The following is a 26,641-nucleotide window of genomic DNA, read 5'->3' as shown; positions in this document are numbered from 1 at the left end:
ATGCAGTGTGTGACTTTTAGTTTTTATCTCTCCCGCTTTAAAGGTGGGGTAGGTAAGTTTGAGAAACCGGCTCGAGATCGCTAGAATTTGAAAATACACAACCGGAGAAAATCTGCCACTTCCTTACAGAGCCCCTCCTCCAACACACACGAACGCGCACATGACCAATGAGGGCACGAGATAAGTTTGTGCCCCGATGGAAGGCTGACAGGCAGGTAGGCCATCCAGTAAAATGATTGGTCGTGCTTTTTACAGTACTACGGCTTCCACAGATGACATTTTTTTATGGATTTTTTGTCAAAGCACTTAAGATATTCATTGATATCGGGATGTTAAGAGCATTCCAGGGAATATAACAAAAAGTGTATCTCGAGCCGGTTTCTCAAACTTACCTACCCTACCTTTAAGTCTAATTTAAACTGAAATAATGGAGCCTGCAGATTTGTTTGTTTCCCAGGCAAGAACAAACGTAAAATAATGATATTAACAATCAGCCTCGATTTACACCTGCATGAGGAAATCATTTGTTGGCCAGATTAAAATCTTACTTCCAATACTTTATTGCTATCAAATGGTACTTAAGCAGTTCAAAAAGCTTAAGTAGTCGTACATTATCATGCAGATGACTCAATGTGCATAATTATGGCAGAATGTCACAGTCTTTGTCACAATGCTATCTGGGTGCTAAAGTGAATCATATTAAGAAAATAATGGGCTTTGAAAACCACTTAAGTGAAGTCTGTAGGAGTCACAGTTTGAGTGTTCTGACAAAATAAAGTGTGTGTGTGTAGGTCAAAGCTGGTGACAATCAAACTGTCAGCCATAGAGATCTAACAGGCCTGTGTTCTCTCTTTCTCTCTGCAGGACTACCTGGAGAGCATCAGTAATCAGTCTCGGCTGGCCTTGAGCTCTGAGGATAAAGGCTCTCTATTCGGCAACATCCAGGACATCTACCACTTTAACAGGTACAACACACACACTGAGCTGTGTAGATAGGACTTGAGACTTGGACTTGTGATTTAATGCTTGATGGTAGAGATTAGAAAGATGCCCATGTTTAATGTGGATTCAAAATACTGTGCTTTGATAACAATACAACGTTATCCTTACATTTGTATTGAGTTTAATCACCTTATGGCATAATATGAATCACGTGGTCAGTTGAAAGCTTCCAAAAAAGGTTTCCAAATCAGTTTTGAAGGAAAAAATCATCTTGACCTTTTTTATTATAATCATTTAACAATAGACGATAAACAAGATGGCAACAAGGAGATCTAACATTGTCTCATACCTTTACTATTTCATAATGAATCTTTATCATTTAAAGGACTCAGCATTGCGAAAGTCAGTAAATGAACACATTAAAAAGTGATTATGACCATCAATTTGCTTAACAACACTGGAGACTGAACTCTAAACAGCTCTGGTAGACAGACAGTTGTCTCTCTCAGGCCACACAGACGATGTCCTGCATTGCTGAAACTGCACCTGTTCATTTCTGGGAAGGGCGTTGTTGTTGTGGCAGTCAGGTGTGCGTTTGTGTGTGTGTGTGTTTAATAATTCCACGTCTGCATATTTGTCTCATCCGGCACCACTCTAAACCTTGTGTTTGTGATGTGTGTGTATTCAGACGAGATGGCTAGTTGAGCATCAAACATGGTGGTCTGCACACACACACACACACACACACACACACACACACACACACACACACACACACACACACACACACACACACACACACACACACACACACACACGCTCTTCCTCCACACCTATTCATTTCTCAGCTGTCCCGCGCAGACACTGGCCAGTAAAAGCAATCATAAAAGCAGTTTAAAGCGGTCACAATGACCTCATGCTTCAGCCACGAAACAATCACTCCCAACTGTGCACTTACATTTTTTACACAATGTGCTCTTACACACACATACACACACACACACACACACACACACAATGCCTGTTTGAATTCATGGAAGCTTCTAATTTGTTCAGAGCCAAATGCCCTAAGCCCTAATTTCTGTACCTAGGCTGACTCTTGCTCTTACTTGGAACAATGAATCATGGGAGTTTATATTCCTGTGTATTGGAGAAGTAGGAAGTTACGGTTTCTTTCATCAATAACTGATTTCTTTGAGTGCCGTGTTTGTTTCAGAGACCTTCTGCATGATCTTGAGAAGTGCAACGCTGACCCTGTGGCCATCGCAGAGTGCTTCGTATCCAAGGTAAAGATGGTCGCTACTCTGCCCCCTTTTTTACTCACCTTCTCCTGCACAGTCCCTCTCTCTGTTTCCATTGGTGGAAAGTAACTGAATATCTACTTAAATACTGCAATTGAGCAGATATTTTTAAGGAACATGAACTTCCACTATTTGTTGATTTCCACTTCTGTTCTATAGTACAGAAGAAAACATATAACAGCTTTACTTACTTTTTAGATAAATAACAGGTTGATGCCCAAAGAGGGAAGATTACAATACATTTTACAAAATTAGAGGATATTTCCCAAACATTTTTAGAGCATTTTTGTATTATTTTCTCAACATTATTGCATCGGTATTCAAAGATCTAATGGCAGTGATTTTCTGCATAGTAAATACTTTTACTTTTGATACTTATACTAATAGTTTTTTTGTAATTTTACTTAAAAAACATTATGAACACAGGACATTTACTTGTATCGGAGTAATACATATGTTGTAGTACTTCAGAGTCACTCTGCCTATAAATACACACTTCTCTGCTCGTTGAAACCTGTCCAAACAGCTGGTCAGACACACACATGAACACATACTCATGCACAAAATGCACACGCACACACAAATATACAGGACAGAAAATGAGAAACAGGTATTATAAGAGATAAATTGACCCAAACCCGCTGAAGACGCCATGCTTATTAAGTCAGTACGGTATGTTTAAGGTCAGTAGCATTAGTTTGGTGGTAGGAATGTGAGTTTTAAGTGCCACGGGAGGGCCGGGAGGAAGGACAGCTCCAGAGGAATTTTAAGGACCGTCCAAATATGTAATCACCTTTTTACTAGAGAGGGATAATAGCAGTGCTTTATCAAGAAAAAGCAGAATCAGCAACTCTATCACTGGATCCTCTGTTTGTGAGTTTCAGCTTTTTATTCCACTCCTGCTCCTCGCCCTGTCCGTACACTAAAAAAAGAAGATTGCATGATAACGTCCCGTGATTCTGTGTTCTGCATTCCTGTACTTCCTCTAAAACATTTTGCATTCCCTCCCTACCCCACTGCAATTACACCCAATACCACAGAGCAACTGTCTGACCATATATAAAAAAGAACAAGTCGCAGTCAGCGTCACAGACTCCCCAAATACAGCAGCTGTTGTTTATACGAAGCAGTTTTATTGCAGCCCACAGCAACACTCTGCGTAATTAGCTGAGATGCACACACAAACCAGCATGATGACATCTTGTAACCGACTGATAAATGTTACAGCGTGATGAACCAATATTGGATAATCCCCTGATCTGGAACCTAAAGTTGACTTCTGTTCTGCAGTCAGTACAGCAGTCGCTATAAAAACAGTATAACATCCTTATAGCCTGGAGTAAATTGGGTCAATGCCAGCTGAAAACAACGCTCCACCTCCTGAGGTCCAGAAAACATGCTGCCAGGAGCCTCCTGCCTCTGATAACCTCTCTCATGAGAAACATTAAAGCCATTAAAGTTTGTTATCGTTTATTTTACTGGAAGAGCTCCTGGCTTGCTGCTCCAGGTCCTGTCGAAAACATATACACAGCTCGCTTCCAGGCGTAAATGATGGTACCCATAAAAACAATTGAACTACAGTAGAAAGTTCAATCTGGTGGATAAATGCTTTGATTGTGTCAAATGTAACCTAAACAGACATTTATTATAGTCCATCATAGAGATTATATTGAAACAGTGTTACACGGCCCACGGTTGACCAATGAAAACATGTTTCAATGAGTTTGCAAGTCATTTAAATGTTCTAGAAATCTACAACTGTACGACAACTGGGTAAGCGCATACAGTCGATGGGTAAACTTAATTTGCTAAGGAAGATCAAGCAAGCTCAAGCTCAAGAACAGCTGTTATATACTCAATACTATGCTGTATATTTACATTCATATTGTAAATACATGAGGATGAACATACAATAGCTATGGATGATGAAAGCAGTCTTAAGGCTTCTATAGGTTTGAAAGTAAATGAATACTAAATACTATTGCCTGGTGTGTGTGTGTGTGTGTGTGTGTGTGTGTGTGTGTGTGTGTGTGTGTGTGTGTGTGTGTGTGTGTGTGTGTGTGTGTGTGTGTGTGTGTGTGTGTGTGTGTGTGTGTGTGTGTGTGTGTGTGTGTGTGTGTGTGTGTGTGTGTGTGTGTGTGTGGTGTGTGTGTGTGTGTGTGTGTGTGTGTGTGTGTGTGTGTGTGTGTGTGTGTGTGTGTGTGTGTGTGTGTGTGTGTGTGTGTGTGTGTGTGTGTGTGTGTGTGTGTGTGTGTGTGTGTGTGTGTGTGTGTGTGTCTACCCTGAGCAGCCAACAATCACAACCCAGCTCAGTGTTTGAAGAAGAGACGGGTCGGGTTGTAAATCTCTGCCTCTCTCTCAGATAATTACCGATCCATCCTCATGTTCCTCTCTGTTCGCCTCAACCCTAACTGTGCAATGTGATGAGTAAGCCTTTAACGCGTTGTATGGGTTGCTACATGCTGACTGAAGCACAATTACAATAAGATCTTAAGCTTCTTCTTTATTTTAGCCCCTAGTGATTTTTGCCGTGTTCAGTTCCCAAATGATGACTCACTGTGACTAGTCCGTTCTCGAGAAAAAGACAAACACTTTATGACTTTCTCCTTAAAACGGATCAGTGGGTGCTGATACAACTCGACCTTTCCTTGTTGTACTGAGTAGTTATTAGTGGCAAAACAAGTAAAAGTCCTCTATAATCTGTATCTTGATCCTCTGGAAAAGGGATCATGTTTATCATATAAAGCAGCCAATACTCTCACGTGCAGCATGATGATTATATGATTAAACTTGTATATATTTCTAAAAGGGAAGTATATTATAGATCTGAGCTATTTCAGGGTTTTCCTGGTTGAGATCAAAGAGTGTGTGCAGACATGTCAGCTTTAATGACAAAGTGTGTGCAGATGTGCATGCTCTGCACAATTCTGTACTCCATAGAAACGTTTATGTATCTTGTGGTCTTGTGTCCAAGGTTCAGAGGCATATTAAGAGTGTGTATTAGGAGTGTGTGTTGGTGTGTGTCATCAGAAATCGATGGTGGCACATCTGGTTGTGTTTAAGCCTGGTCTGTGGCGGCAGACTGGAGACAGGGAAGGGAGCTCTGCTCTTCAATTTAGGAAGGTTCCCACGGAGCACCTCAGGCTAACAAATCGTGTGTGTGTGTGTGTGTGTGTGTGTGTGTGTGTGTGTGTGTGTGTGTGTGTGTGGCCCAATCCCAAACCACGCCCTACACCCTACCCCTACACACTACCCCTCCGTTTGCGCGTTCGCGCGGAGGGTCCGCCACATTAAGTGCTGTTCCAAACCAACGAGTTTGGAGAGGTGTGGAGGGGGAGTGGGCTATCAAGCCCTCAAACAGCGAGTCTCCATTGGTGCTGACTTGAGACTGGTCTCTACCTGACCGGAGTCATGCTGTGTGTGTCCGTCAGGAAACACGCTGTTTACAAGTAGTTCCAGCAAACATCCACTGATAAATTGCGATGTTAACAACCTCATGATAACCTCATATTTTTTAAATTTAGGATCATACCTGTGTTTAGTCTAGAAAAAGGTAAATGTGTGCATTTTATTATAAAGTTGTGTATATTTACAGACTGTTGCAAAACTAAGAAGCTTATAAACATCAGGTTTAAAACTAAAAGAGCTTTACAAAAAAGTAACACAATGAAAGATGTTTGGAGTTTTTAATTTACATTTTTTGTCTAAGAGATGCTGATTTGAAACCGTTGTTACATACAGTTACGGCATTTCCTGTTTCTGCCGGAGAGAGGGGAGTTTGTCCCAAAGCTTGCCGCTGTATTTACTCCCTCCATCTGACAGGAGGGAGCCTCGTTGAGCTGCGAGTGTGGCTACAGACGGAGTTCACTCCGCCACGGAGGGGTAGGGTCGAGGGAGTGGTTTGGGATTGGGCCTGAGTGTGTGTGTGTGTGTGTGTGTGTGTGTGTGTGTGTGTGTGTGTGTGTGTGTGTGTGTGTGTGTGTGTGTGTGTGTGTGTGTGTGTGTGTGTGTGTGTGTGTGTGTGTGTGTGTGTGTGTGTGTGTGTGTGTGTGTGTGTGTGTGTGTGTGTGTGTGTGTGTGTGTGTGTGTGTGTGTGTGTGTGGTGTGTGTGTGTGTGTGGTGTGTGTGTGTGTGTGTGTGTGGTGTGTGTGTGTGTGTGTGGTGTGTGTGTGTGTGTGTGTGTGTGTGTTGTGTGTGTGTGTGTGTGTGTGGGTGTGTGTGTGTGTGTGTGTGTGTGTGTGTGTGTGTGTGTGTGTGTGTGTGTGTGTGTGTGTGTGTGTGTGTGTGTGTGTGTGTTCTCAGTTTATTTAGGTGGGATGCACTGTTTGTCTTCGTGTAGGTAGCTTGAATCGGAATGTATATTTATCCCAAGCAAGGAACGTAGCATCCAATCACACCCTGTGCATGCACACTGTAAGTAACTATGAATCGCATTTTAGGAAATATGTGTAAATGTCCACATTCCTGTGTGTGTTTGGACACAATGAACCAGAACAGCCGTTTGTGTTTATGATGCTGCTTCCTGGTGGCTGTCCACATCCTGCGACCCCCCCAAGTGTTTATGGACACAAATAGATTTCAATTAGACTGTCACGTTATGCAACAGAAAGAGGGTTCATCTCCAGGACTCCAGCATAACGAAATGAGAGGGGGAGATTGATAGAAAAAGCCTAAAGAAACAAGAAGGAATGTAAGATTATGAAACACTGAAGAATATCCGTAAAACATCAATGAAGCGATAACATGGAAATCAGGTGAAAGACTGAACGATATGAAGCATAGTTCCTGAGAGCAGCAGAGAGAGGTTAATTCTAGCTTTGATAAGTCATCCCGTCTCTGATGTCTTTGATGTTCAGGGAGGCATGCAAGGTGGGAAGAGTCTCAATTATAGGGGCGGTGATGCAGTATGAGGGGATATATAATCTGAGCGCTCATTGCCGTTTGGATCAACAGAGACTCAAAGGCCAGGACGCAGGCTAATCATAAGCTACAGGGTTGACTTTCAATTAGTAGCAGTGAACGGAGGAGAGAAGAGGCCTTGTCTGAGGGCTGAGAGTGTGTAGGGATGTAAACATGAAATAACCAGGTCATCAAATCTGCACCCGATCACTGCAGAAACATCACAAACAGTGAGGCAAACGGGACAGTACACTTTACCTGAGAAAAACATCATTCGGTACCAGTGTTGTGTTTTTTAGCCCATTTATTACGACGTACATAAACCTTATATTACAACTAATCATTTGCAATCTGTGCTGCCGTGTTTTTTTTAAATTCAGACCAAATGTATTTGCTCCAGGCATTCATTGTTTGCAAAACATTTTGCTATGAAGATTTATTAGCGGAGTTTGGCAACGCTTAATCAGCTTTTAGACTGCTGACATGATGGGAAATTAATGGTTGTTCAAAATGTAGGAAAACAAACAACTCGTATAGCACTTATCAAAACCAGGTGTTAAAGCACATACATTAATGTACACCAAAAAAACATGTACCTGCATACACGCATAAATACACACCTACTAACAAATTGTGATGAGGCTTCAGGATACTAACCAGGAAGTGAATTCAAAGAGGATACTGATTTACAAAACCGGGCTCATTTTACAGTTTGTTCGAGAGTTGAGGTGCCGTACCTGTTAAATCTCATGATGAAGTAAACGATTTCTTAGTTTGTGGTTAAACAAGAAACTAGCTAGAATTTGCAAACATACTTCATGGGCCTTTAACAAGTTCTTTTGCTGTAGTTGTTCTGTCCGAAAAAGAAAAAAGAATCACAAGGAAATGCTGTCAGAAATGCATTTTTATGAACATTGTGAACATTATACCTGCTAGCTATTTGACTTTGAGCTTGTGAATACTCTTTAACATTACATGACATCATCGATTCTTCTCTTGACTGTTTCCTTTTTTCCTGTCATTTAACTGCACCATCTAATTTGTGCTTGTTGTGTTTTACAGAGTGAAGAGTTCCACATTTACACTCAGTACTGCACCAACTACCCACGGTAAGACAGCACGAAACCCGTTTGCTTCTCAGTGTCTGCTTATCAACCGTCCTACTGTACAAACATTCTTGATGTCATCCTATCTTAATCTCACCTCCGCACACTGTCTTCCCAGCGTCTCACGTAGCTCCATTGTGTGTGTCGATCAATGCGTTACCTTTATCCCCTCCCTGACAAACTGACACACTCCATAGACGTCAGCTCAGCAGGAGTCAAAGTGTCTACCTTCAGTTGTGCCTCAGGCTCTGTTTCTCCCTCTCTCCCTCCCTCCCTCCCTCCTTCTCTCCCTCCTTCGTGCCCTTTTTTTCCCTTTATTCTTTTATTCGCTGCCTATTGACAGAGTTACAGCTCCCACACTGACAGATGGGGTATTATAGTTGTCACCTTATCATACCTAACGCCGTTAATGTTTTAGTAAGCTTTGTGTGAGTCTGGTCCTATGGGAGAAGTTTATTGTGTCACTGTATTTGAAACATGAGGCTATTCTTTACGACAATATACACTGCACCTACCAAACACACCTTTCCCCTTTGGCTACCTTTTTTTATTTAACAGTGTTTCATCACAAGTGCACGTGGGGGAAGAAACTATTTACCAGCTAATTATGACTAATTGAATGCTGATTGTGAGTGTGTGTGTGTGTGTGACACTGTGTGTGAAGGGGCTTTTGTCAGCTGTATGAGATAGACCGTCTCCCACACCACAGCTGGTGACCCCAACCAAGGTCACACACGACAGACGTACACACACACACACACACGCACACACACACACACACACACACACACACACACACACACACACACACACACACATACACACACACACACACTCAGAGGATGCAGATGTATCATGGTCGTACTGCGCTCTTAGGTCGGGTTTCCTCCAGAACAATGTAAGGCCTGTTTGGAGCTTTACTGGAATTTAGACATGCAGACATGCACTTGCATGCACGCTCGGACACACACGCACACATAAACACACACACAAGACAGAAAGAACGTTTTGGGTAGTTCACAGCTGTTTTCCATCGTTTTCCACTCCTGCCTATATATGCATACATACATATACAAACACACACACACACACACACACACATACAGACTTCATTACTTCTTTCCTGGGAGGTCAAACAACAAACAGCTCCAGTAAGCAGTCAATTCAGGTCTAAAAAGGTTTAACAGTGCTTCTGTTTACAGTACTGTTAGGTAAATATGTACTAGCCTGTACTATATAGGCTGCATGGGAAAACTATTAAGGAATTAAATGCAATTTGAGATATAGATCTGTATTATGATGAACTCCCTTGTTATGTAAATATGATCAAATACTCGCACACCATACTAAAACCTTTATTATATTGGCTGTCATGACATACATTACACCTCTATCTTGTCATCACAGTCAAATGAGGGTTTACTGCACATCTCTGAAATCTTTTTCCCTGTGTTTTGCCTCCACAGGTCGGTGGCTGTGCTAACAGAGTGCATGAGGAACAAGGCGTTGGCCAAGTTTTTCCGCGAGCGCCAGGAATCTCTGCGGCACTCCTTGCCTCTGGGCTCCTACCTGCTCAAGCCAGTGCAGAGGATCCTCAAGTACCACCTCCTGCTACACGTACGTCTGTCTGCCCCGCTCCAAAACACACTTACACACAAACAATTACTCGCTACCCACAGAAATGCAAGCCCAGGCTCACACAAGTCATTCCAGGACACACTAATGTTTTTTGTTAAACCAATACAAATGGGCTGAATAACAGCCTTTCTGACACGGCTCCAATGACAATCTCCACTGGAGAAGCCAAATGTTTCGACATATGCTGCTCAGTATGTATGTTCCTGTGCATGCATTAGAGTGCAAGCATGAGTGTGTGTGTTTATGTACAGAAACACACACATGGGTGAGTGCATCCCTGTGCATGTGCGTGTGCTGACTCTTAGCGTTGTGTGTTTGCAGGAGATAGCCAACCACATGGAGAAGGACACAGAGACGTACGAGGTGGTGCAGGAAGCCATAGACACCATGCAGAGAGTGGCCTGGCACATCAACGACATGAAAAGGAAACACGAGCATGCTGTTAGGTTGCAGGTAAGACGACGAAATTATAAAATGAGAAAGAAGCAAAAACAAATCTTCAAACACTCTGCTGAATCCATCACATGTGGAGTGTGTGATCTCCTCCATGATGTGTTCTCCACACTTTTCACGCTTCCTATAACTAAAACAGACACAGAGAGCCATCTCAAGGAGCCAATTCTTTTATTGTTCTGCAGAACAGTTATGTGAAGTCTAGCTTTGATTCAGCCAGCGCTCTGATCCTCCCCACGTCTTACGCAAGTGGCTGAGTTTTCCACTGGACTAATGATGGCCTTGCATAAGGAGGGCACATAAAAGGGAAGCTTGTTTCTTTTATCAGCTGGGAGCCAGAAGGGCCAGATGAATGCAGGAATGTGTGGGGAAGCATCGGAGAAAGGATTGGCTCTATAGAATTCTTCAGTTCTGTTGTTTTGCTCTCTTATTATCTCAACTTTTTTCCTCTTCTTTACTGTTTGCTATAGTCCGTTTCTCCCTCCATTCAGTAGCACAAAAGACATCCTTAATCCTCCTCCTTCCCACTATATATGAAACCCCACCTTTGTATCATGTTCTTTTCAATCATTGCTTTACTATTTATTTACTTGAATCTGTTAAAGGTGAGGTAGGTAATTTTGGAGAAACCAGCTCGAGTGCGCTAGAATTTGAAAATACACAACCGGAGAAAATCTGCCACTTCCTTACAGAGCCCCTCCTCTAACACACACGAACGCACACATGACCAATGAGGGCACGAGATAAGTTTGTGCACAGATGGAAGGCTGACAGGCAGGTAGGCCATCCAGTTATTTTAGCCGGGCCGGCTCAGATGATTGGTCGTACTTTTTACAGTACTACGGCTTCCACAGATGACATTTTTGTATGGATTTTTTGTCAAAGCACTTAAGATATTCATTGCTATCGGGATGTTAAGAGCATTCCATGGAATATAACAAAAAGTGTATCTCGAGCCGGTTTCTCAAACTTACCTACCCCACCTTTAAAGTTGACATGTTGTTTTTATGAACAATCTTTGTTTGTGTTTTTTTCCAATTATATGCCATGTTTCCAATTTAGCTGTGTCGTTATTTTTTCTGCAAGATTGTTTACGGTTTCCCTCCCCTAACTCTCTGTATTTCTATGCATTCTGCAGGAAATCCAGAGCCTGCTGACCAACTGGAAAGGCCCTGATCTGATTGGCTACGGAGAGTTGGTCCTCGAAGGAACGTTTCGTCTACAGCGAGCGAAAAACGAGAGAACGCTCTTCCTGTTTGACAAGCTTCTGCTCATTACCAAGAAACGAGAAGAAACGTACACGTACAAGGCTCACATACTGGTCAGTCACATCCAGAAGAGACACAAAAGAAGAATAACGTTTCTGTTCAGTCACAGAATTTCTAACACAATCCTACCTGTGTTTTCTGCAGTGCTGTAACCTGATGCTGGTGGAAGTTATCCCTAAAGAACCGCTGAGTTTCAGTGTGTTTCACTACAAGAACCCCAAACTTCAGCACACGGTCCAGGTACAGAAACATTGCACAATAGAGCCTGCATCATAACCTAAAGTCAAAGTGAATGTAATTACACGTTTGAGCAAGCGTGCAATCAGAAAGTGTGAAGATCATTTGCAGGTGTCCGGGCCCACCTCACTGAGCTGCTCAGACACGTTGAATGTTTAGAGGCTAATGGTGGCCATTGTTGTTCCCCTAACCACTGTGTTTTGCTTAAGCACTGAAAAGATAATCAGTGTGACATTAGGAAAGCCGTGTTTCAAAAATGTTTAAGGGTTTATCCCGACCCTCCCTACTGCTTTGTGTCTGATGTAATCTTCTCTCTGATGTTTTCCACTCTACCCTCAGGCCAAATCACAGCAAGACAAGCGCATGTGGATCTTACACCTCAAGAGACTTATACTCGAAAACCATCCGGCCAAAATCCCTGCCAAGGTAAGAGCGGCTCGTCCTCCTGACAGCTCCCTCTCTGTTCACTGTGGCGCAAACACAGATTTTCGAGTGGGATGTTCGGGAAATGTCGCTCCCTCTTCCTTTCTCCCTCATCTCCATCTGTCTTTCCCCCGGATTTATCTCCTCCCTTTACTTTTTTATGTGCTCCGATTTTTCCTCTCATTTATTTAAATTCAACCACAATCCCTTTTCTGTGTCTAATTCTGATTTGGCCATGTGCAAGTGGAAACTGAGGATTCCTCTCCAAGGGTGAAGGTCACTGTGAAAGTTCACTGATTACATAAAGGGGCTGCTTGTTAAGTGTCAAACATGCGGATAATTAAGAGAGGACTGTTATGTGGCGCCACCTAGTGTCAGAGCTAATGTTTATCAATAACTTGTGGAACTCACCCTCATATTTTCTCACTTGATTTCTAGGCTAAGCAAGCAATTTTGGAGATGGATGCAATGCGTAAGTGCCAATTCATATATGTATAAGAAATGTAAAATACATTATCATTTATTAGCCATATCCAATGCATTCTATTTAATCATCATGTTTTTGACATCCTTTCTTTAATTTCTCCAGATCATCCTGGGTTTCATTTCAGCCCCGATGGAGGTAAGAAGGATTCCCCTCAGACCAAGGAGGGTCCAACCCCTCGTAGAGGACGCAGGAAAGGTAAGAAATGAAAGAGATGTCCTGTATCTTAAAAGTAGACCTTGCAAGGCTGAACTCAAAGATTTAATCAATGATTTGTTTGATTTCTCAGAACCTCTATCCAAATTGTTGAAAAATGCCAAGCAGAATGCTGCCAACACAGACGGAGAAAAGGTGAGTGATAGCCAGAGATGATGAAAAGTTGTAGGTTGATAAGCACGCTGTTTTTTTTTTAATCATAATTTAAAAAATAACCTTCCTCTCTTCAGCGGATAAGTCTGGGCGCCACTCTGCTCTCGCCAATGTCCCAGCTGGCTTTGGGCACCATTGGTCGAAGCCGCAGCCTCATCAACCAATCACAGGAGTCCCTGGACCCCGGCGATCACTACGACCACAGTGACAGAGAAGAGGAGCCTCATCAACAAGATGCTGATGATGAAGATGACAGTGGCCTGGTGAGTTCAAAGCTGCCCAACAATCACTCGTACTATTCCACTTTCATGTCTAGCTCTTCCAACATGTTGTTAATGTTAAATATCTGCTCCATTAGAGGGGAGGAAAGCGTCTGCGAGTGCCTGGTAAAAGCAGTAGGAAGAGACTGAACCCTCAGGCGTCTGTCGACAGTATAGAACAGTGGAAAACCTTCAACATGAGCACATCAGACCTACAGGTATAAATCAAATATACACCAATTTAAAGGGACAGTACGCCCAAAGTCAGAAATTCTTAGCTGCTATTTATCCATCTAGATTGTCTTGGTGTGAGTTGCTAAGTGTTGGAGATATCAGCTGTAAGGATGTCTGCCTCTCAAATCTAATCTAAACATTTTATCTACTTCTATTTAGATATTTTTAGATCTTAACTACGTTTATAACAACAGCTTCTGCTCTCCTTCCCCACAGAGAGCCAGAGAATCCCTAGTGAGGGAAGGAAGTCACCACCCTCCGCTTCTCAGGACCCCTGCCGTGATGGAGGAGCCTCCAGACACCCCCGTCCCAGCTGTAGTAGTCACAGACAGCGACCAATCTGTGAGGAACATCTGGGCAGACCACCGTGCTCGCAGGGCCATGTTCCCAACCCGCCAGCGAACCATGCAGCCGGAAGACGAGGACGAGGACATCTACCAGATGTTTGTCCCGACGGAGCAGAGCGCACCAGAACCAGAGGTGAGCTCGGAGAGGTCAGAAGCCCCCTCGTCTCCCAGGACGGCTCGGCCCTGCAGCTGGCACGTGGAACAGGTGCCCACTGTGCAGGTTGACCCCCCCTCTGATGGTAGCAGGGTCCTGCGGAGGGCGAGCAGCGCGGGGGAGAAGGCTTCAGAGGGGCTCCAGAGTCCTGATGACGACCAGGCCGGTAACGGCTACCTGGAGGTGATCCACACTGAATCCTCCAGCAATGACATATCTGGGTCATCATCAGCCGAGCAGCTGACGTTAGACGATGTCGAAAATGTGTATGACAACATCAGCTACGAGGATCTGAAGAGCATGGGCCTTGTTAGAAGAGACCCCGAGGAGAGCCAGTCACGGAAAGAAACCCCCTCAGATGCACAGGGTTCCCAGGACCAGGCAGCAAAGGTACTGACTGCTCCAGAGGCTCCTGTGGTCCCAGAGCCTGTGATCCAACAAGACATTTCCTCTGAGACAAAACCGTCACCCATGCAGGAGGGGAGGCCATTCGGGTCATGTGAGTTGAAGATAGTAGAAGAAAACATCTATGACACCATCTGCTTCAGGGATCCCCCTACGACAGAGTTTAAAGGGGTGAATGAAGGGAACAAACTACAACAGGAGAGAGACAGTCTGCTGGCCTCAGAACCAGATCTGACTCGAAGCCTTGGAGGGTTTGTGTCCGAGGAGAGCCTCCACTTTGGAGAGGATGAAGCCTTGCACCCTGTCCCATGTTCCTCTGAGCCGGACTATTCCTCCTCGTCTGCCTCTGAGACTTTCTCGCAGCGCCCGCAGAAAGGGGACAAGATGTCGGAGCAAGTCGACGAGATCTGGAACGATCTGGAAAACTACATCAAGATCAATGAGAAGAAAGCCGATAGACTTCCTGCTGCCTTCCCTGTTAGTGCCCGTGAGTCGCCTAAGAAAGCACCATCGGTCAAAAACAGCCCCACAAAGATTCCTCTTGTAATTAGTCCCCAAGCAGCCAGCAATCCCACCAAGAGTCCCCCAACACACCAGCCTAAACCCCCACCTGTTACCTCCACGCAGTCATTCACAATCCCAGTCATCAACCTCCCTGACCTGCAAAGTGAATGCCTTGCTGCAGAAGAAAACTACAGCCCGTCTTTGAGCTCACGCCCCCTTCCTCCCCCGCCCGTCACCCCCGAGCCCCTCGCAGGCACGGTGAAGAGCATCAGGAACAGACTGGCTCGCCTCAGTAGTGGCAGCTTCCGCATGGAGGACGACGACCTGGTGGAGCTTCCTCCGAGAAACACCCTTCAGAGGGATATTCCCCTCAAGGACCTCCATAGTTTGTTTCCAGGGGAGCTGGCAGGCCTGGCCTCCCCTCTGGCCTCCCCTCTAGCCTCCCCTCTGGCCTCCTCCTCCCTCCTGCTGGGGGAGTCTGTGGACCTGGAGATGGAGAAATCCAAGAACCGAGTGTTCCTGATGGCACGGCAGTACAGTCAGAAAATCAAGAAAGCCAACCAGCTGCTGCGCATGAGGAGCATGGACCCTGGAGACGCCTGTGGGCGGAGCAGAGCTGAGAAGAAGCAGAAAGACCTGGCAGCCATCTTGGAAGAAAAGAAGCAAGGGGGCTCTGCCATAGGTAACACAAAATCATTGAACTCTCGGAGAAAGGTTTTTTTTTACTTGTCAACACTTAGAATGCACTGATCTGGCTAAACTTGACCGTTTTGCCATAGAGAGTTACCTTTTTGAAAACGTTTTAAATCTAAAAACCCAATTTCATATTCAGTAACTAATTGGGATCCCTCTTTTGCAAGTCATTTGAAATATTTTTTAATGATCAAAAACAAACCAATCAACTCACACAATACCAAAATCTCACATTCAACAGACCAAAGAACCTGCACCCATGTATCCTGATAAACACAAATATACTGTAACACACTACAACTATAATTCAAGACAATATAAAAAATATATAAAGTCTTTGTTCTTTTTAGCCTTGTGCTCATGTTATATTTATATCATAAAAAAACCCTACTCACACCTTCTTTGCATCCTCTGTGTTTCCCCTCCAGGTGCAAAGATAGCAGAGTACTCTCAGCTTTACGACCAGGTAATGTTCAAAGACCCCTCGCATCACTCCCACCCGGGGCTGCCGTCGTCTCCCTCCATGCCTGAGACCTCCTGGAGGAGGACTGGCTCCACTCCACTTACAGCAATGGAGAGCTGGCCAGCTTCGTCTCCTCGTCCAGTGACTTAAACGATGCTCGGGCGTCCTCTACCCTTCAGCGCAGACTCACCTCTGCCTGCTCTATCCCTTCCCTAAAGACCTCTCCTACCACACCACCATCCCAGAGATGGAGCTCCTGCATGTCTCCACCGAGCGAACAGGAGGAGCACGTGTACAGTTCCATTAAAAGACATCCTTCCTTCAACGCTCCTTCTTCACCCTCGTCAAAGTCTTCCCCGTCGAGTCACTGTCAGTCACTCGGCTCTCTGGGCAGCCAGGAGAAGACTGAACTCAAATGTAACGGACCCTCGGACAGACTCCGCGGCCCCAGTCTGGGTCGCACCGGTCGGCAGAGTAGTCTCCCAGAGCACTCGACCCACGGACAGTCAGACATGACTTTACACGACGGTCAACAGGTGGTCGTCCTGAACCGGGCTTCTGCACTGAGCATCCTCAACGCCACTCAGAACTACATGGCTAACTTTAAGGACGATGAGGAAGACGATGACGACTACGTAGAGATCCGGTCGGAGGACGAGAGCGAGCAGGAGCAGGACAGGTTGGCGCGGCAAAACGGCAGCTCGGCAGTCCTTCCCAGCCAGAACCGGGGTCTGGTCCACTCCCAGAGTCTCCCGTGCAGCCCGCTGCACTCCTGCGATCAGCAGAGGGCTCTGGACCGTGAGCAGCTGGAGAAGTACCTGTGGAGCGAGCCGCAGCAGAGCCAACCCAAAATCGTCCAATCTCTGAGGGAGAAGTTTCATTGTCTGAGCTCCAGTAGCTTCGCCTGAGTGTTTATGACAAATAAAAAGCCAAATATAAATAAACATACAGCATATAGCAACAAAAGGGACACTGCTGCTTTGCCATCCAGATTTCAACATTATAGTCCACAAACAATGACACCACATCTCTCAGCATAGAGCAGAAGCAATTTCTTTGATTGCAGCGATATTTGCAACTCTCTGGGACAGGGCTTTAATGTAAAAATAAATAATAAATAGTTCATATTAATAGCCTCAGTGTAAGCTGCCTTAGCACTTCCAAACAGTGTTCTTGTGTAGGCTTCAAACACATCTGGTGGTGAAAAGTCATCGGTGAAAGCAAAGATTGTCTCGTAAAGGCATTCAGTGTGACTGAACGGGTTTTAATATTCAGAGGAATTTTAACTATTTTATCGCTTTACATGTGAGCCTTGTAGATGTAATTGGAGTCATATGAATTGGTTCTGCTGGAGGACTTGATGCCATTAAACTGTTGTACAGTTACAGTAAAAGTTCAGGATACCTGTTACTGATTTTAAGAAATCTTGTCCGTGCCCAATGTCTCAAACAGTAGTAAAAGCATGAAATATCTGATGATTCACCACATAACTGACTTTTCAAGCTCTTTTTATTTGCCGTAAAGCTTATTTTACAGCATTTTCAGCACTAGTTAATCTCCTATTAAGGAGCTGTGAACCACAATGGTGGCTGCTCTAGTGTTTTTAATTGTGCTTACACTATTAAACAGATCTGAACATGCAACTTTTTTCAAATTTGCATCTTGAGGCTAGATTGTCACTTTTAACAGCTTTTTAGCAATAATTGTAACAAGTAATGATGCCGCTGTAAAGAAAACACGTTGACTAAGATCCAATAGGTTAAGTATAAGTACATTTAGACCTTTGAGTCTATTTGAGGTTATTGTGTTTCACTCTATCTGCCACCTTTGTCATCAATAGGGTAAAAACACGCTTTAAAAATCGAGAGAAGATGCTGATATTTTAGACAATTAAGAAACCATAGGGCTTCATATTTATTTTGAATCTGTGAGTAAATCAGAGATGGTTTTTCATGTCAAAGTCTGGGGGCATCCATCATGTATACAGTGAAATGTGCATCTCAACAAGTGGATGTTTCTTATCATATTCATTTTAACCTTTAAGAGGGACCACGAAGGAGATCATTAGGGGAGTTTGTTGAAAGACTACAGTACTGTATTATTTGGTGTATTTGTTTTCCCTCTCACATGGATAGTCTGTCTACTTTGTTTATGTTATGGAACACTCTGTCACACTACTGATATCACTTCACAGAAATAAATTCACAGTCAGATAGTTGTCAGTCACTTTAATAAGGTTCATACAACACAATTGTTTCTCTTCCCTCGAAGCATACCCAGTATTTATCACACACTGTCTTAATAAAAATCACCAAAGTTGTCCTACTGTTTGCAAGCATCCCTGGTTATTGGTATGTTTCACGTTGACCTTAAGCCACAGACAAGTTATAAAATACATTATTTATTAAAAGAGGTTTTATTCTGATTTTAGGGGCGCAAACAAAATTGGAATTAAATACTGTGAATATTGTTTTAGAAGTTCCTTTCACGCACTGCTTAACACAAGTTCCAAAATCCAAACAACACGTGAAAAATTGAAAAGCACAATATCATGGCCTACTGTTTAAACCAGGAAATATGTATCATAAGCAAGTTAGGAATATGAAGTATGTTCTTTTTTCATTGTACATTTATGTCCTCTGTTTCACTGGTGGGGATTGTCTGTCTTCATTGAGTCTTTTTTTGCACTTTCTGTCTTTTTTTACATTTTATTTGTAAACACTTTGTAAAGATGTACATTTTAGGAAAGTTATTCTTGTATACATTAGGTATGCTTTATAATGCTTTAATGTTTAAGTTAAGTGTACTGTATTTTTTTTAACTGCCTAGTCGTCATTGCTCAACAATGTATTGGAGGTAATAAATTCAAATTAAACTAATCTCTGTGTTTGTGTGGTTATCACTGAATAAACATGAATGGTATGACAGCATATTTTAAATCTGAGGTTATTTTCAACAGTATTCCTTGCTTATTCCTTCAAGAACACATAATAAGAACACATACAAGGAGAGCAGCCTAGAAATATGACAACAATAGAGATGACATACATTTTGTAAGGATTAGCCTTGGCTTGGGGGTTCAAGTACTTCCCCATTGATTTAGTAGCATGTAATGCCTTTAGTTTGATAATATAAAAGGTATATCAGGTTATATAAAATATATATCATGCAGATACCAGCCTACCTTGGTGTTTAAACATCATGCTTGGTAATCAATTGGTTATTACATTATGTTAGCTAGGCCCATGTAAAGAAATAGGGGAATTATGTCAACATTCAGAATTACTGTACAAAAGAGACAATTCTCAATGATGAAAAGTAGGCCTGAAGCCCAACCAGTAATATATTTTTGAGCCCAAAATCAATAACTAAAATTGAGAATTAAGTTACATTACATTTACAATTGAAATATGTTCTTCATATTCTGACCAAGAGATTTCCTGCGGACATTTGAAGGATATAAAATAAACTTCTCAGAGCAACACAGAGGTTGGCATACAATTTAATGGTGAGAGTTTCTACATTGTCCCAAACATATAATTGACATTTTTGCACTGAAATTTCTTCTAACATATTTTTGTAAGTTAGTGAGCAAAGTTTGACAATAAATAGTTTTGCCAATTTATCAGGTGATGAATATTAAACATAATACAATTCCTCCAAAACAAAACTAAGAGTTGACGGCGAAATTCCTGGGGGCCAAATCAGGCCCGTGGTGGATTTAATTTCGGCCCGCAGGATAATTTTTAATTACTATTAGATCTGGCCCGCCGGTATATTGCACGCACACCTTCACTCAATTCTGAGGATTTCCTCAGCTCAGAGCCTGACCCCAAACATTGATGAACTTGTACCCAAGATGAGATGCCAAGTATCTGGCTTGAACTAGCATCACAGAGCAGCACACTGAGTTTAATGGATGTTTCCTTCTGCACTTTTTTTCTTGCGACAACAGGGCATGTTTGTTTTTTTCTTTGAGGGAAATGGAAAAATGTAATCATAAGAAATGACTCCAGAAAATCTGCAGATAGAGCCATAAGAAATGAATGCAACTGATTATTTAATGTTTAATGTTGTTTTTATAGGCAATAATTTAAGCTTTGTTAGTTCCAGGTTTAATAAGTTTTGCAATAAACATTGAACCAGTCCGGCCCTCGACTAGTACCCATTTTTTAATTTTGGCCCACTGTGTATTTGAGTTCGACACCCTTGCTCTATACGTTTAGCTTCACAGCAGGTGCGACATGCATTTTGTAATTTAAGTGATAACCAGACTATCCAGCAGAGGTCACCACCATTACTAATATTAAAACCATAGATTAAAACAGGAAGAACATCAGATGCATGCTGGGTAATATAGTTTATAAGAAATAACGGGACAAAGTGTACTTTTCTAATTTAATAAGGGAACTGGTTAACGTGGAACTTCATTACAATTCCAACGTTGATATCTTTAACATAATTAAAAAGCTTTAGTTCCGCAATTACATTTTTTAGTGGACATTTTCTTCTCGAATCTTCTCCTTAATACCGGGTTACCCATAGTGCACTGCGGTTCTTCCTTTCTTCTCAGTTGTGTGGTTGTCCAAAATGTCCCTCTTAGATGGTCCGTTGAACGTGCTCGGCCAGAGGACAACTGGCGAGTCTGTTCGTACTCAAAATGGTGAGTAATGTTGCTCTTATACTTGGTGTTTTAAAGAAGCTTCATATATTTAAAGTGCATTACGAATGGTAGACAGGAGAACAGATTGAATTTACTGCGTGCACCACACGTGGCTAATGCTAATGCTAGCTAACTTTTGTCACTATAAGCCTCTGCTTCCTCTTCAGTGAAAATCTGCATAGCACAGAAAATTCATGCAATTTTTACACGCTATGCTATTTACGCAAACAAGAGTATAATGTTGTAATCCCATTTCAGTACCTTCCACTCGCATCACCATGAATGGACGGCTATGCTAATGGGATAGAAAAACACTGTCATGGTCTGAAGGTGTGGCTAGCTAACTGTGCACCCCACCAAATAGTTTGACAGGATATATCAGTCACAGATGAATGAATATACGTTGAAGCAGATATAGTAAATGATTAATCAGCTGACTTTTTTTAAATCGGAAGAAAATGTTATTTAGGGCTTTTTGCTAAGAGCAGCTTTCTTTTTGTCTCTGCAGTCATGGCCGCATCAGCCATCGCTAACATCGTCAAGAGCTCCCTGGGACCTGTTGGCCTGGACAAGATGTTGGTGGACGAAATTGGGGTATGTGTCTCGATCATTAATATCCACAGGCGTCATTTGCATTAGGATAATTTGCAAAATAAAAAGTGCACAAAGGATTGTAATCTTTGAGATTATTTGCACAAGAGAACATGTTCAATCTCGAAAAGAGTTCAGACTTTGGTAACATAAGTGGTGTAATTTGGACCTGCGACCCGGTTAATAATATTAATTGTAATTCTATCGAGAATAATGAGGCAATTGTTGCAGCAGCTTAGCATAGCTATTACTGCACTAACTTTCATAAAAGTATTTTAAGCATATGTATGTATTGTTAGTAGGGGAAAGCAGTAGTGTTTGTTTTTTTTAATCTGAAAAAAGTCCCCCCCACACTTTTTCTAACAAAGTTATCATCTATTCTGTATTATCTGATTTTAACTAAATGGTCTGCCTTGCTCATCTGTCTTATTTTATTGATTGACAGGACGTGACCATCACCAACGATGGAGCGACCATCCTGAAGCTACTGGAGGTGGAGCACCCAGCGGCCAAGGTCCTGTGTGAGCTGGCTGACCTGCAGGACAAGGAGGTCGGGGACGGGACCACGTCTGTGGTGAGTGGGGTCCTCAGCTGCTCCAATAGGGTGGCACATTTAGGAGTCTACTGGTAAAGAGACCATGTGTGTGTTGGATACCAGGATGAAGAAATATACAATGCATTTTTGTCTTTACATTTTAGTGAATACAAATGAGATGAAGGGAATGCATGTTAATATCCCTGTTCTCTATAAAAAAGCATTTTTATTGCAATGTTTTTAAAGACTAGATTAGTGGGCTGTTTTATCATTTTTGTGCTCTAAACTATTTAATAATGAACAAATTGGTTGCAATGACAGTCCTGTTATAGCACCTACATCTGCCTTTCAATATGGATGTATGGCTATGCTAATAGGACAGAGAAACTCCGTCACAGTCTGAAGAGGTTGAGCAGCCATATTTCTGCCACCTCTAATGAAACGACGGTACAAAATTAATCTTGTATGTTCTCATATACACTTTTATTGAAAGTGTAACACGGTTATTCTCAGTTTGCAATTTACTTATCTATTCAATGTGACATTCTTTCAGGTAATTCTTGCTGCAGAATTGCTCAAAAGTGCAGATGAGCTGGTGAAGCAGAGGATTCACCCCACATCAGTCATCAGTGGATATCGTCTGGCTTGCAAGTAAGATGCTAACATGGAGGACTGCTCTTTACTGTTCAGAAGTTTTTCTACACTGACGCTGACTATCCCTGGGTGCTTCAGATCTAATGAGATGTTTATTGATGCAAACGTTTCTTTTTACCTTCCAGGGAAGCAGTTCGCTACATTAATGAGAATCTCACTATTGGAACAGAGGAACTGGGCAGAGAGTGCTTAATCAATGCAGCCAAGACCTCCATGTCCTCCAAAATCATTGGAACGTATCCTTTTTCCTACACAGTGCACGTGTGGATCAAACCCACTTAATTGCTGGCCTTTGTATGCCAGGACTTTGCAGTGAGTTATTGTTAATGCAACCAAATCCCTTATCTGCCTTAACCTGGAACCCTCAGTGATGCAGATTTCTTTGCTAACATGGTGGTGGATGCTACTCTTGCTGTGAAGTTTGTGGACGCCAAGGGGGTGGCCAAATATCCCATCAACTCTGTGAATGTGCTGAAAGCTCACGGCCGCAGCCAGAAGGAGAGCTTCTTGGTTAATGGATACGCAGTGAACTGCACTGTTGGGTCACAAAGTAAGTTTGCAGTGATACGCGTGGGAGACATAAAACGGTCTAGAAAGCTATTTAGACAATGTTTATTAACTGCGTCACAGCTTTTTAGCGAGACAATGTAATAACAACAAATGTCTTTTAATTTGTTTGTCTTCGTAATGTGGAGTAGCAATGTTAAACATGCCATTCTGTTTTCTCCAAAGTGATGGTGAAGCGTATCCTCAACGCCAAGATTGCCTGCCTGGACTTCAGTCTGCAGAAGACCAAGATGAAGATGGGAGTCCAAGTCCTGATCAGCGACCCAGAGAAGCTGGACCAGATCAGACAAAGGTACACACGGTTCTTCTCTTCCCTGCACTCTCACTCATCCTTAAGAATATTCCCATTTCAATTTGCTGTGATGGTGAATCAATAGTTTACACAGTGATACGCGTGGGAGAAAATATAACGGCCCCGATATGAAGCAGCAGTTTCTTTCTGAGCTGTTGTACCAGTATTGTGGGCTAGAGAATTTTTGTATAGCATTTATTGTATCCAAATAAAACTGGGGAAACTAAATTAACTTTTGATTTCCTTGCTACAGGGAGTCTGATATCACCAAGGAGAGGATCCAAAAGATTCTGGCCTCAGGCGCAAACGTTATCCTGACCACCGGTGGCATTGATGACATGTGTCTGAAGTACTTTGTGGATGTCGGAGCCATGGCAGTGAGGAGGGTTCTCAAGAAGGACCTCAAGCGCATTGCCAAGTCAACAGGAGGTAGGGTGGAAGTTCACTGAAGATGGTGTCTTGTGTTCCTGCTCTTAACATCTGTTCATAAACAAGTGGATTGTATAGAGTACTTATACCAATCTAACTGCACTTCCCCAGTCTGTTGGAAAAAATCCTGTTATAGTACCAGATCTGCCTTTTAATACAGATGTATGGCTATGCTAACGGGAGAGAGAAACACTCCGTCAAAGTCTGAAGAGGTTGAGCAGCCACATTTCTGCCACCTCTAATGAAATGATGGTACAAAATGAAATGCATGATATCTTTTTAAAACATTTTATTAAAGTTGTAACAAAGTATTCTAAGTTTGAATCAGGAGACTTGGTCAGTTTGTGCTTATGTATACATCTTGTGGAATGTAAGGTACCTCTTGCTGCAGCTTGTCTAAACATCCCTGTAGATTTTTTTTAAATTTCAAACCCTTATATTTAGTAGTTTGAAAGTACTGAATCATGGTGACGCTGGTTGTGTATTTCCCATTTCAGCCACCGTCTGCCCTTCTTTGACCAATCTGGAGGGAGAGGAGACATTCGAGCCGACTATGCTCGGCCAGGCTGAGGAGGTTGTGCAAGATCGCATCTGTGACGACGAGCTCATCATGGTCAAGAAGTAAGAACTGCAACTATATAAATCAATGTTTTCTAATGCAAACTAACTTTCTAATGCACATCTGATTGTTGGTACTTTGTGGATGTCTGTACCAACTGTAGGATCAGAACATTTCAGTGCATCGACTTGTACATCGTCTATAGTTCTGGCAACATGTTTTGATTAACTCTGACAATGAAAAAGAGTTTGTATGATCTGTAGAGGGCAGAAATCCCTCATAGGTCTTTCTGCATATACTGTTTTAACAGTCTGACATAAATAAGCTGTATTGGTTCTAACTTCTCCTCCCTTGGATCTACTCAGTACCAAAGCACGCACATCAGCATCCATCATTCTGCGTGGGGCCAACGACTTCATGTGTGACGAGATGGAGCGCTCTCTGCATGACGCTCTCTGTGTGGTCAAGAGGGTGCTGGAGTCAAAGTCTGTGGTGCCAGGAGGCGGCGCTGTGGAGGCAGCTCTGTCCATCTACCTGGAGAATTATGCCACAAGCATGGTGAGCACAATCCTCTGAAAACCTTTTTATCTGAGCTGCAGCGAATCTGGAGTTGTGTTTTTAACCAGGTTTCCCCGATACTGAGATTTAATTCATCTATGATTCATTTTTCAGGGTTCCCGGGAGCAGCTGGCTATTGCTGAGTTTGCTCGTTCTCTCCTCGTCATCCCGAAGACACTGGCTGTAAACGCAGCTCAGGACTCCACAGATCTGGTGGCAAAGCTTCGGGCCTTCCACAATGAGGCTCAGGTTAATCCTGAACGCAAGAACCTCAAATGGTGAGTCTCTCCTGACTGCACCAGTCACAACACTGTCAAATGTTTACGTTAAAGGTCCCATGTCATGGCCATTTCTACTGATCGTAATTCCATTGTTGAGGTATACAAAAATAGATTTATATTGTGCAATTTTCAAAACTCACCTTGGTTTCTCATACAGCATCTCTGTATAGTATGTGTATTCACTCTGTCCTACACGGCTTGTTGGAGCTCCTGCCCCTACCTCCCTGTGAGCCCAGTGGCCGTCAGCGAGACACAGCGAAACCCAGCCTGAAACACACCCGCAGCCTGGCTGGGAGTTTGTGTGTGTGCTCAGGCTGAGTTCCGCGCTGTCTCGCCGACCCCACACCAGTGAGCCAGCTCACACTGTCCGCTCCTCGCAACGTCCCGCCGAGTGTGTGTGCGTGTGAGGAAGTCCGCGGATTGGTCCAAACGTAACGGCTCCGCGGACGTAACGTAACTGGACCAATCCGCGGAGCCGTTACGTCACTATACCCAAATAGATGGGTCTTTTCTGTGTTAGAGTTTTAGTCGCTACAGGGTGTACTTTGAGGGTTTGTGACTTTGCAGACGGTTTACATGCATAAAAACCTTCATAACACACAAGCGGACGGGTAATAACCGGAAAAGCATGACATGGGACCTTTAAGTGAAGTGGCACGATAGGTTTAGGTGTTCACTCTGGAATGTTCAGATGCATTTTTAATCTTGCTTCAGATTTGTTCTATCATATTAAAATCTTTTTTTTTGGTTGAGTAAAATAAGCTATTTGAATAAGTCCTATTCTGCTCAGGGAAAGTGCTTTGGGAACTGTTTTACCTGTTTTGTAGAAGATTCAGTATTTGACCACTCTCTCTGTCTGGTAGGATTGGTCTTGACCTGCTCAACGGCAAACCTAGAGACAACCGTCAGGCGGGCGTGTACGAGCCCACCATGGTGAAGACAAAGAGCCTCAAGTTCGCCACGGAGGCTGCGATCACCATCCTTCGTATCGACGACCTCATCAAACTGTTCCCAGAGCAGAAGGAGGGCGGGCAGTCGTACCAGGATGCAGTGCAGTCTGGATCTCTGGGTTAAAGGCTGTGATTGGTCCTGATAGGTTCATCATCTGTATTTATACGTAAGGAGCTCTTCATGGCTGATCCTCTAGTATAGGCCGTGCACTTTGCCTGTTTACTGTTCTCTCACTCCCTCGCTTCCAGAGGAACTGTAAGTGATATTTTTTTTTGGACACTTAATAAAGCTCCAATGTACATGTACATGACTTGATTAGTTAATTCCGATTTTCATTGATGTGGTTATTGTGCAAGCTTTCATAAACGAGTTTCGAAGACG

The 26,641-nt window shown here is 43.0% G+C and overlaps 2 protein-coding genes and 2 non-coding genes across 4 annotated transcripts in view; all 4 read left to right on the top strand.

Moving 5' to 3' along the window:
* LOC117492539 (pleckstrin homology domain-containing family G member 1) overlaps window positions 1-19,059 on the top strand; it is a 34,708-nt gene extending 15,649 nt beyond the window's left edge. The window contains 16 exon segments of the mRNA XM_034142840.1: window positions 865-965; window positions 2,159-2,228; window positions 8,205-8,251; window positions 9,715-9,865; window positions 10,208-10,339; window positions 11,478-11,660; window positions 11,752-11,847; window positions 12,184-12,270; window positions 12,706-12,739; window positions 12,857-12,949; window positions 13,041-13,102; window positions 13,198-13,383; window positions 13,479-13,598; window positions 13,831-15,706; window positions 16,146-16,250; window positions 16,253-19,059. Of these exon segments, the coding sequence (XP_033998731.1) occupies window positions 865-965; window positions 2,159-2,228; window positions 8,205-8,251; window positions 9,715-9,865; window positions 10,208-10,339; window positions 11,478-11,660; window positions 11,752-11,847; window positions 12,184-12,270; window positions 12,706-12,739; window positions 12,857-12,949; window positions 13,041-13,102; window positions 13,198-13,383; window positions 13,479-13,598; window positions 13,831-15,706; window positions 16,146-16,250; window positions 16,253-17,088 (4,179 nt within the window). The 3' untranslated portion in view covers window positions 17,089-19,059.
* A 1,649-nt stretch (window positions 19,060-20,708) lies between these two features.
* On the top strand, window positions 20,709-26,639 carry tcp1 (t-complex 1). Its single transcript, XM_034142838.1, has 12 exons — window positions 20,709-20,843; window positions 21,352-21,437; window positions 21,880-22,008; window positions 22,523-22,620; window positions 22,749-22,859; window positions 22,992-23,173; window positions 23,356-23,482; window positions 23,736-23,911; window positions 24,409-24,532; window positions 24,836-25,028; window positions 25,143-25,306; window positions 26,173-26,639. The coding sequence occupies exons 1-12, from the start codon at window positions 20,771-20,773 to the stop codon at window positions 26,381-26,383; spliced, it is 1,674 nt and encodes a 557-aa protein (XP_033998729.1). The 5' UTR covers window positions 20,709-20,770; the 3' UTR covers window positions 26,384-26,639.
* On the top strand, window positions 21,089-21,226 carry LOC117493702. Its single transcript, XR_004557015.1, has one exon. It is a non-coding gene; the product is annotated as a small nucleolar RNA SNORA29 (small nucleolar RNA).
* On the top strand, window positions 24,035-24,175 carry LOC117493704. Its single transcript, XR_004557017.1, has one exon. It is a non-coding gene; the product is annotated as a small nucleolar RNA SNORA29 (small nucleolar RNA).
* Window positions 26,640-26,641: the final 2 nt, after the last annotated feature.

Source organism: Trematomus bernacchii, unplaced genomic scaffold (genome assembly GCF_902827165.1).
Source record: "Trematomus bernacchii unplaced genomic scaffold, fTreBer1.1, whole genome shotgun sequence".
NCBI lineage: Eukaryota > Metazoa > Chordata > Actinopteri > Perciformes > Nototheniidae > Trematomus > Trematomus bernacchii.
Note: the sequence above shows the minus strand (reverse complement) of the source record. Positions and strands in the feature narration are given on the sequence as shown.